General features: G+C 38.9%; 2 protein-coding genes across 3 annotated transcripts; one reads left to right on the top strand and one right to left on the bottom strand.

Moving 5' to 3' along the window:
• The first annotated feature begins 172 nt into the window (after positions 1–172).
• Positions 173–2,863, top strand: fkrp (fukutin related protein). 2 transcript variants are annotated; one of them, XM_055225903.1, is made up of 2 exons: positions 173–297; positions 625–2,863. In XM_055225903.1, the coding sequence occupies exon 2, from the start codon at positions 716–718 to the stop codon at positions 2,297–2,299; it is 1,584 nt and encodes a 527-aa protein (XP_055081878.1). In that variant the 5' UTR covers positions 173–297; positions 625–715; the 3' UTR covers positions 2,300–2,863. The 2 variants fall into 2 exon arrangements, with proteins under 2 accessions (XP_055081878.1, XP_033832976.1); XM_033977085.2 differs by having other exon boundaries at positions 175–236; positions 625–2,357.
• A 282-nt stretch (positions 2,864–3,145) lies between these two features.
• slc1a5 (solute carrier family 1 member 5) lies at positions 3,146–9,390 on the bottom strand. Its single transcript, XM_033977084.2, has 8 exons — positions 8,646–9,390; positions 6,355–6,397; positions 6,214–6,282; positions 5,969–6,135; positions 5,564–5,797; positions 5,290–5,484; positions 5,073–5,207; positions 3,146–4,956 (listed from the first exon to the last, which is right to left on the bottom strand). Exons 1-8 carry the CDS (start codon positions 9,182–9,184, stop codon positions 4,749–4,751), a joined length of 1,590 nt encoding a protein of 529 aa, XP_033832975.1. The 5' UTR covers positions 9,185–9,390; the 3' UTR covers positions 3,146–4,748.
• Positions 9,391–10,590: the final 1,200 nt, after the last annotated feature.

Below are 10,590 nucleotides of genomic sequence, written 5' to 3'. Positions count from 1 at the left end.
CATACTTTAACATCTCTGCAAGACTGAAGATGGACTAAAGTCCACTGAGCATGCATGAGACATGTGTCCATACCCATCTCTCTGGCTCACCGAATATTTTGTTTTAAGAAAAAAATGTTTTATTGGATAAGCTACTTTATTTTGAAGAGGTAAATTTAAAACAGGAATCAGAAAAAAAACAGTCTCTTGCGGTAATGGCTGGTTGCTAAAGCAGATTTCTATGGCTAAAGCTAGAGGTACTATGCCCAGGTTCCTCTTCGCATAACTGTACTACTAAAAATGACAGCCTGATGCAAGGTATGCACCGCTTTGCAACAGAAATAGCATGTATTCTGTTTGTATCTAATGTTTGTGTTACCTGCCATGTGGCTCAAAGTAGCATCACTGTCTATTGCAAGTGTTACTGTTAGTATGTCTTAAAATGCACATATGTCTGTCTGCATTTATCTGAATTTATCATTTAATGGTTTATTTGCAATTCGTGTTTTTGTATTGACTAATCTAACGGTGACTGGTACAAGTGCAGTCTTGTGTGCTTGATTGACCAATCTGACATTGAGATTTATCTTTATCATCAAATGTGTTTTAAACTTATAATTATTTTATAATTGTATTGTTTTCCAGCTTACTCCTCTCCTGCCCTTGAAAGGATCACTACACACATGGGTGTCTTGGACTATTTAATGTCAGTTTACAAATTGTGAAAGAAATTGCCATGCGCATTAGTTTCTGCCAGGGCTTGTTAACCGCAGCCATCATCCTGAACCTCCTCGTTCTCTACTATGTGTCACGAGCTCAGCAGCAGATGTTGGAAAAGAGAAAGGAACTAGGCCGAGGCACCAAGAAGGCATCTTTGCAAGGATCAAGTCTTGGGAGTGACCTGGGCATATTGGCTGGGCATGCAGGTGCATTGGACAATCATGGTCGAAGCCCTCGAGTAACAACACTTCTTAGAGAGTTTGAAAACTTTGAAAATTATGTTACAGATGTGGCTAATTCCTTTCTTCGACAAAGACCTGAACTGCCTTTCATTGTGGTTGCGGACACTTCTCCTTACCCTCCGCTTGTGCTTCCAGAGGGCACTCGGCTTCTCCTGCTCTCTCCAAGTCCAGATCAGCCTCCACAGGCTCACAGGCCGGAGTTCCACATCCAGACAGAGTTTGTCTTCCTGATTCCTGATGGTGTTGAGTTGGAGCAGCCTCGAGTGATAGAAAGACTGATCCGGGAGTTAGAAGGAGAAGGCGGGGGCCCTGTGAGGCTAGTGGCTGCCCCTGTTTTGACCCGGTCAGCAGTGCAGTGTCTCCATCTGAGAGTGAACCTCAGAGAGTGGACAGCCACGTACTCTCCAGCCGCTTCTGGGAGCAGTGGAAGTGTCTGCACAGCTTTACAAGGTGATGCTGTAGTCCTAATGCGCACAGAAGACCTCTTTAACCTTTCCGTGCCACTTGGGCAGCCTCTTTTCTCTGCTCTTTTTATTCAGACTGCTCTCAGAGGGTGGAAGGTGAAGCTGCTGGAGAGTCCTTGCTTCTCAGCCAGCCATAGACCTCTGTTCAGTTCTGCTCATAATCAGTGGAAGGCCGACACTCGATTGAAGGAGGCCACCGGGAGACTTATGAAGAGTTTCGGGTTAAAACGTCTTCTTCTACCTGAAGGAAAGGAGCAGTGGTTTGGATGCAGTAAAGAAACACCACGATGTTTTGGCACAGTACAGGAGAACACACCAGAGTATTTATACCTTGATCGCTGGACACCGCCATGCTGCCTGAAAGCGCTACGAGAAACCACAAAGTATGTAATTAATATTCTGGAGAGCTCAGGTGTGCGGTACTGGCTAGAAGGAGGGACCCTTTTAGGTGCTGTTCGACATCAAGACATCATTCCGTGGGATTATGATGTGGACCTTGGAATTTACCTAGAAGATGTACCTAACTGTGATCATCTAAAAAATCTAGATGCTGGCTCTTTGGTAGATGCAAATGGTTATGTCTGGGAGAGAGCAGTGGAGGGAGATTTTTACAGAGTTCAGTACAGTGAGGCCAATCACCTCCATGTTGACCTGTGGCCATTTTACCCTCGTAATGGTGTTATGACAAAGGATACATGGACAGATCACAAGCAAGATGTGGAGTTTCCAGAACACTTCCTGCAACCACTAGTGCCAATATCTTTTGCTGGTATCACTGCCTATGGACCCAACAACCACCGAGCATTTTTAGAGTTGAAGTTTGGCGAAGGTGTGATTGAGAACCCACAGTATCCTAATCCAGCCAAAAAAAGACTGGATAAAAGTAAATTATGAAACAAATTTTGTCAATAGATGAATATGACACATAAGTGTGGGGTGTTTTATGTTTATAAGGGACTTGGACATTAAGGACAAAAGGTTATTTTTAGAATAAGATACTGGGAGTGCTCACCCAGATCACAGATAAGTTACACTGAAAAACAGGTGCTCAACAAGTTCCTTAGAGGGCAGATACTGTAAAAGGATGAAAAAGAACCAAGCCCAGATGAAGATGCTGTGAATATAAAGCATAAAGACAGTGCCTCGGACCTTTTGCATAAAAAGTTATTTATTCTACATTAGGTTTTGAACAGTTGTTTTGTTTAGGTTTGCCATGTGCAATATGCCTATGACTGAAAATAATTTCAAGCTGTATCCCTGTATTGTGAGCGATCATAAAAGATGTATACATTTTATGTGCCATGGTAATGCTCATCTGTAAAATGTTGATCAATCTTCATGAAATGAATCACAGTGGTGCACATAGTTCATGCCCCAAAACCTCAAACTGTATCAGTCTATAGTGCACTATAATGTTTAACTTATTTAAATAAAGCATTGTGCCATGTTTTAAAATTCCTTGTGTGTTATGTATTTTTAAAAAGATAGCAAAAGCGTCTTGTTTACATTTACTTCGAATTGCAGAATGGATGTAATTGCCACTTTTGGACACTAGGTGGCAGAAGAATCAAAATACTGCATTAGCTGCGTGTAAATGTACATTGCATGCTACGTGTATTATTAGACCTCATCATGTGTCATCTTATAGCAACACTCAGGAAGTTTTCCTAAATGTATGGGAAAAAGCAGAACACAACTTGTACTACAGTAGAATTTACAAACACAAATATTGAACAATAATGTAATAAAAGGCATTTATTGATTTACCTAATGACCATAGGGAACACAACAGAATCATGACACAACCTATTCAAATAAAAGGTAACAAAACCATATCAATACATACAATCTCATTCTTAAAGCAAAAAAAAGCAGTCATTTCATGGATTTCAACAGATTATCAAATTCCTTTAGCTTTATGAAAAAAAGCTTTAAGTGTAGTGACCCGATAGATCGGTTTACTCATCCCATCATTTGTTGCATTAAACTTATATTTCTTCACAAGAGTACAGTACGTAATAGAATAAATGACAGATTAAATGTTTTAATGTTTGGAGTTTTAAATGGAAATTCTCAAACTGTTACCATATATATTAAGCAAACAGATTTTAAAAACTGCCCAAGAAAACACTACAAACACATTATAAACTGTAGACTCTAAAAAAGCCATCTTTGGATCGTCAATATTGAAAATACCTTGTAACAATAATCATTTAGGTTTTTTTGTTGTTGAACTGAACACATCTCATCAGGCAACAATGGTGTAGGTCCAGCAATCCACTGTCAACAATGCAGCAATAAAGTCTTATCTCACACCTATTACATTCAGAACTCTACAAACTCATCAACACCAACTTTGTGCATAGCATTTTGTGCTTTGACGCAGTTTTAACAAAACAGCATCTCCATATTATTCAGTGTTTTTAGTCCAGCAGCCAGCGTTGGTGAGATTTTTGGTCTTGGAGTATGGAGAGCAATTCGGCACAGTTGTGAAGAAAGTTAAACCTGAGTCACAGTGATTGCCATTGTTTCTTATGTCCACCAAAGCGGCAGAAATGTCCGGAGTGTTCTGTGAATGGGTCCTTGAGACGATTCCTTCATTCAGTGTTAAAGTAGTTTGAACAGTATAAATAAGATCAAATAGAGTCCCCCCCCCTGAACAAAAGCCAATGGGTCATTAATTTCTGACAATAAATATAAAGCTTAAGATTCGAGAAAAAAAAAAAATTGTACATAATACACTTTTGGCTCTACTTGCATATTTAACGGAAACTAAAAGTAAATCCTTTACACAGAAAATAGAAACAGCAAATATACAAAATCTGTAACCAATATTACAATTAGGACATAAATGAACTAAAGTTACAAAATTAGGCCTCTACAAAAATCTGCATATTATTATAGTTGAAGACTTCCAAAAAAAAACAAAAAAAAAAAACCTTTAAGACATGTTTTGCATTCTCCTTCAGAACAAGGTCCATATAACACAATTGACTTGATACAAACCTGTATTAATCTGGTACTTTCAGGAGAGCAATGAATGTCTCTTATTGCCCAAGAGGAGGCCTCATGAGAAAGTCATAAGCCCTATTATCAGTGATTTCTGCAACATGCATCTGTGACTTAAAATCATGTTTTAGATGAAGTGTAAAAGTGCCTGTTCGTCTCAAACATTGACTTTAAAAAGTAGAAGCACCAGTCCATGTACCTTTCCCAAAATGTAGTATAGATAATGTTTTGTAGCAATAAATATTGTACTGTTAAGTTTTTACTTGGACTAAAATATTAAAAAGTGGTTTGATGGACAATGATTAAAGTAATAAAGAGTTATGTCAAAAACATATTACATGACAGACTCTTTTTCATTAGGTCTGGCCTCAACTCCACGTTTCTCAATGAGAGGCGAGTGCTCCGGTGCAGACTCTGTCTGGCCCACCCTGACCTCACTCAAGGCCTCGCCTACATCTTTGGATGTGCGGTCAACAAAGTGTTGCAGAAGGCCGGCTCCAAAGGCGTCTCCCTCCACATTCAGCACTGTGCAGGTACGATCACTGAAAGCACACATGCAAAAGTAACGTTTAGTTGGATATATTGAAGCTATTTATTATTATCATCATCATCATCATTATTATCAATATCGTTATTATCATTACAGTGAAAAACTCACACAATCCAATCAACAGCAAGGATCAAAGAGATGTCATTTGTAGGGAGCCCTATTGCCTCAAGGATGATGGCTAGAGTCAAAACACCCCCAGCAGGTATTCCCGCTGCTCCTACACTTGAAGCTGTGGCGGTCACTCTGTCAGTGGCAAAGATTTGCGTTATTAGTAAAAAAAAAATACAATTGCAAAATATTTCTTTGCTAGGGCTTTTGCGCTTACAGAATGGTGATGATCTGAATGAAGTTTAAAGAAGTGTCGTTAAGCTGAGCAATGAACACTGCAGCCACACATTGGAAGAGAGCTGCTCCATCCATGTTTACAGTTGCTCCAATGGGCAAGATAAATCTGCTGATATGCTTGGATACTCCATTTTTCTCTTCCACACACTTCATCATTAAAGGCAACGTGGCAGAGCTGCCAGAAAAAGAACAATTGGCTTTGATATAACAAAATGGGTACACCAGATTAAGGTTGAAAATAAGACCTAACTCACCTGGAGCTTGTACCAAAAGCAGTTGCCAGAGCTGTGAATATACCCCAGAGGAAGGTGTATGGGTTTTTCCTGGTAATGATGAAGTAGATCGCTGGGAGCACAAGAGCACCATGGATGGCATGGCCAATAATACAGCAGGCTATATATTTGCCCAAGCTGGCGAAGAGTTCTCCGACATTCTCCATCTCCACAATCTTACCAGCTACAAGAAACATGATACCAATAGGGGCATACCTGTAGGTTGGGAGAAATACTTTTTAAAAAAACATAAAAGAATTTTTGCACATGTGCTTTCTATTTTAGCGCGTTTTCCGTTAAAACCAAATAATATTATCTTGTAGGCAACTGTCTACCATCAATGTGTAGATCTCACATTTGAAATAAAATGTACATTAAAATATTTACCACATGATCCAGGAAACCAGTACCATGGTGGCTTCATTGAACGAGTTAAAGAACTTGATCAGAATCTCTCCTTCATCTCCGAGTTTTCTTAGTGCCACCCCAAACACAATGGCAAACACTACCAGGCCCAAAATATTCATGCCATCCTGGTCTGTCCCAATGGGAACCTGAACACATGTAAGCAATACACACATTAGGTCATCATGTACCAATACAATATTTTCACACAATTTTCAATAGTTTACCTTCTCCACTGTGATGTTAGAACTTGGATCTGTACTGTTTATCTTGACCAGTTTATAAGCAGTGGCATACTGTAAAGAAATCAGCATTTTAATACTGGTTACATATACAATTCAATGTTTAATATCTTTTTCATGACTGACCGACTGAAAGGCAGCAGACACCAAATTGGATGGAAAGATGTTCCTGTAGGCAGACAAAAGACAAAACATTTAACAGATAAAAACATTGATAAGCTACTTCAAATGATTTAGAAACAGCGTTTTAAGTGAAACTCATGGGCAGCTCATTAAAAGGCAGAATCACAAGGATGATCATGTGGAAAAACCCAAGGGTTTACCCATTAATCCCCTCCCCAAACCTTTGTACTGGGTCAATCTCTACTAAAAAGGTACAATCATTTATTTATGTTCATACAAAGGTAAACCCAAGCGTCCCCATTACCCCAGCCTGTCTGGATTTAGAATAATAAGGCATTAACGTGAAAAGCTCCCTTTCTGCTCTTTCACTCTACAGTTCAGTTCCACTGTAATAGGTGCTGCACTAGGATTAAGAATCATGTGACTCTAGCGCTAGATCACTGACACACTTCTGACTCAATGTAAATGTAGGACTGTGGGTTGTTGCACATTTAATAAGAAAAAACATTTCTGTTGGTTTTTCAGAACATGAACTTTTGCATGCATTTAGATTATGGTTGACATGCTTTTCTGTACAAAAACACCAGTGAAGGCCTTGTAATTGTATTATATCATTATTTATAATGTTTTAGTTATCTTTATTATTATTTGTATTATTATTAAAATATGCTAATTGAAATGTGGCCTTTTCTCTAATGCCATGAATATGTTAATCTGAAATACATTTGGCTTTCTGTCAGATGTGGGCAATAAAACCACTATTGTTCTCCAAGGTCTCGATTTTCCCATTTCACACGGAGAAGGAAAGTGAGGAAGATAAGAGGAAAAATGAGGATGATAAGAGGGAAAGTGAGGATGATAAGGGGTACCCTGTTATCACAAGTTTATGATTACAGGCCTTTGTAGTGTCTATTAGCTGACAGTAATTTAAATAAACAAAAAACAGCTGAGGATTCAGTAGAAAACAAAGCATCCCGCTCATCTCATGGTACCTAATGACAGACGCAGGTTAGTGCACGTGCCATGTGCTTAGCATGAGATAGTCATTATGGTCCCGCTCTCCCTTTTTGCAGCTGACACAAGATACTCCACGTGCTTTAATAGTAGATACGGAACCATTCAGAGGCTTTTTATGGCAGACATCACGGCAAAATGTTAAATTCAAATACAACCAATAATACTCAGATAACCATCCCAATTTTATTTTATATATATATATATATATATATATATATATATATATATATATATATATATAAAATTGAGAGGTCTATAGCTAATCACGTGTCAATAAAAGCATGTGGTTTGGAGCAGAGATCAGAAAAAAAAAACGACATAATTTTGTGGGAAACTGCCACAATTATAAGTTTGTATTATTTATGGTCATGAAATTAATATTGAAAGCTATTTTATTTGTTTTTATTAAGACACAATGAAAATCCTGCCCTATTTTATCTGAACCATTAGCTTCAGTCCAAGACCCAAATTTTCAGAGAAAAGGCACTGCATTATTTCATTAGCAACCAAGCTAATATTTCAATTCATATCTTATCTAATATGAAACATTTTCAGATTATCCTACATATCGAATATCAAAAACTCTAAAATTTCTGTTCTGTATGGGCATTGGTCGTGAAAGAATACAAAAAAACACATTGGTCGTTCTCAGTTAACTATAATACAATATTCAAGTCAGCCAATAGGCCTTCACTTTTCTTGACTCTGGGGTAATTAGGTTATGCAATTGTACACCTTTTCCATTCAAGCAACTGTAAACAACCAAGACAAGGAATATTCAGAAAGGAAAACTTTTTAACCAAGTAACATATGCCATGAAAAAGGGGGAAGGAGAGAGGGTGTCACATCACACACTACTAATAATTAACTCTGGAGCTTCTTTTTGTATGATGGGTGCCACATTCTGGGACGTGGCGTGTTCTCTGTACACGTTAGTACATGAACACGTGTTTTTGAGGCATGTTCGTAGCCAATCTAAAAGGAAATGTGTTCAGCTATGAAGAATGCTACGGTCAATGATCATCATCACACGTTTTCAAGTCTCCTCAAAGTTTAGATGAACCAAAATTCGTTTTAAGGTTTGTAATGTGTTCACTGGAGCAACATGGAGGCATAATCCAGGAACTAAGACATGTAAATGCAACCTGAGAGAAGGCGTGGACATGATGCAACGACCTATGGGCATTACAGCAGTAACAACACCACATTACAGAGTTTCTAAATGTATTTAAATCTTGAAATAAAATAAAAACTGAAATGTGGTGTCATTGTCTCACCTGATCAGGTCCAAGAAGGAGTCAATCACTTCTTTAGGCTCAGGTACACTGTCATCCAGTCCTGCTATGATTGGTTTAGACCCCGTCACTGCACCTGGAGTTATGATGAATGCCATGATCACCCCGATGGACGACGCGATTAACGTAGTGACGAGGAAAAAGAGCATAGCCCAGCCGCCGAGCTTGCCCAGGGCTTTGGGGTCAATGCTGGCCGCCCCGGACACTAAACTGCACACCACCAGCGGTATGATGATCATCTTGAGCAGCCGGATGAGCAGCTCACCGGGAAAACCGATGTAAACAATCTGCGTCCTGGTCAGATGTACTTCACGTACAGTCATTCCAATGATGACCCCGATGATGACCCCTGCCACGGTGAGGATGACTAGTAAGTTGGCCTTCACTATCCTCTTGACCCGCTCAGACAGGGGCAGTGTGCCGCTCTTCTTGTGCGTGTCCAGTCCGTTCAGCACGGGCTCGTCGAGGTGCGCTTCTCCGTTGGACGCCTTGCACTCCTCCATGTCTATTTTATCCGCCATAATTTTACTGTTAAGTTGTTCAAAGTGTTTCAGCTCAAAAGTTATTGTTACTGTTATACTTGTAAGGCAACTGAGAGCCTGCGCCGCCAGAACCTAAAGGATTTGACTTGAGCGTGCGTCCTTATCTAGCTTTCCTGTGGACTAGCCCCGCCCTGTGACGTCACCGTGAAACTGGGCGTGGACACGTCGACTGCACAAATCTATCCAAACACACCAGGGGCCATGGCATTAAAGTAGAGACCAAAGAACAGGCAGACTACACTTTTCAATACAAGTAACTCCAGGCAGGGACCCAAACCTACACGAAATATTTAAGAAGACAAACAACAATTTTATAAGCTTGTTTAGATTATTTTCCATTTGAAAATTGTTCTACATAAAAGTAACAGCCTAATATAAGCTGCGCGCTTAAAACGTTTTTAGGATTCTATTAAATTTGCTGTCCTGTCTGTCAGGTGGTTCAAATGGTTTGGTAATGGAAGGATAAGTATGCCTAATTCCCAGCTGTGAATGGTGTCTTTGAAACGATCTCCCACTTGTGCGTTTATTTATTCTTCTCTGAACTTTGGTTAAACAATGTACATAGTATACATCGCTTCAGTTATAACATCAAAAGCTCTCCAGGAGGACCAACCACTGGCCCTAAGATAATATTCATTTAACATCTGGTCTGAACACAACATTGTAGAAATATATATAATAGGCCTATATCTATAAATAATTAGGGCCTGAGCAAAAAAGTGCAAGGAGGACAAGTCAGCCCTTGTGTGAGCGCCATAATGTAATGTACAATTTTAAAGAAAATCGCAAAAATCAATCAGTAGAAAATAATGTATAGACAACTAAGTGGTATCTAAAATTATTTTAGTGAGCTCTAATTTTGATCTATTTACATTTAATGGTAGCTCGGCCCAGAAAAGTGTCATCCTAAACAAAATGAAACTTGCATCAAAAACAGGTCATGTTGGGACATGTAAAAATATATATATTATGGCTAAACAATTTCTAAACCCTACAGGAAGTCAGCCATGTTGGATCAAACCTGGGACTGGCAAAACTCATCATAAGCTTTTAACATCTCCTCCAAAAGCTTTCATCAAAAAACACTTCAAGTTTTGCCAAAACACACAAAACCCATGTACAATAAAAAGTTATCAATTACATCTTAAATAAAATTTTGGGGCGTTGTCATGGTGATTTTTCAACAAAACGTCAATTTTTGGAAAAATAGGATTTGAATGGACCCAAAGAAGCACGTGCACATTTCTGAGCTGGACATAATGGTATGGAAATTAGAGCTTTATTTCTTAAGGTGACTAGAGAGCCCCCTTCAAAATGTATTTAAAAAAAAAAAATAATAATCATAAAAGCCGATCTATTTGTCGTGGGCTTGTGAAAGAATCTAA

The sequence above is a fragment of the Periophthalmus magnuspinnatus genome, chromosome 13 (assembly GCF_009829125.3).
Source record: "Periophthalmus magnuspinnatus isolate fPerMag1 chromosome 13, fPerMag1.2.pri, whole genome shotgun sequence".
Classification (NCBI taxonomy): Eukaryota; Metazoa; Chordata; class Actinopteri; order Gobiiformes; family Gobiidae; genus Periophthalmus; species Periophthalmus magnuspinnatus.
This window is presented reverse-complemented; position numbering and strand designations above follow the sequence as displayed.

Coding starts and splice junctions, on each gene's coding strand:
- fkrp (XM_055225903.1), top strand. CDS start 716: ATGCGCATTAGTTTCTGCCAGGGCTTGTTAACCGCAGCCATCATCCTG.
- slc1a5 (XM_033977084.2), bottom strand. CDS start 9,184: ATGGCGGATAAAATAGACATGGAGGAGTGCAAGGCGTCCAACGGAGAA. Junction 6,283..6,354: donor TGTCTGCTGCCTTTCAGTCG/GTCAGTCATGAA, acceptor ATTTCTTTACAG/TATGCCACTGCTTATAAACT. Junction 5,485..5,563: donor GCTTTTGGTACAAGCTCCAG/GTGAGTTAGGTC, acceptor TTTTTCTGGCAG/CTCTGCCACGTTGCCTTTAA.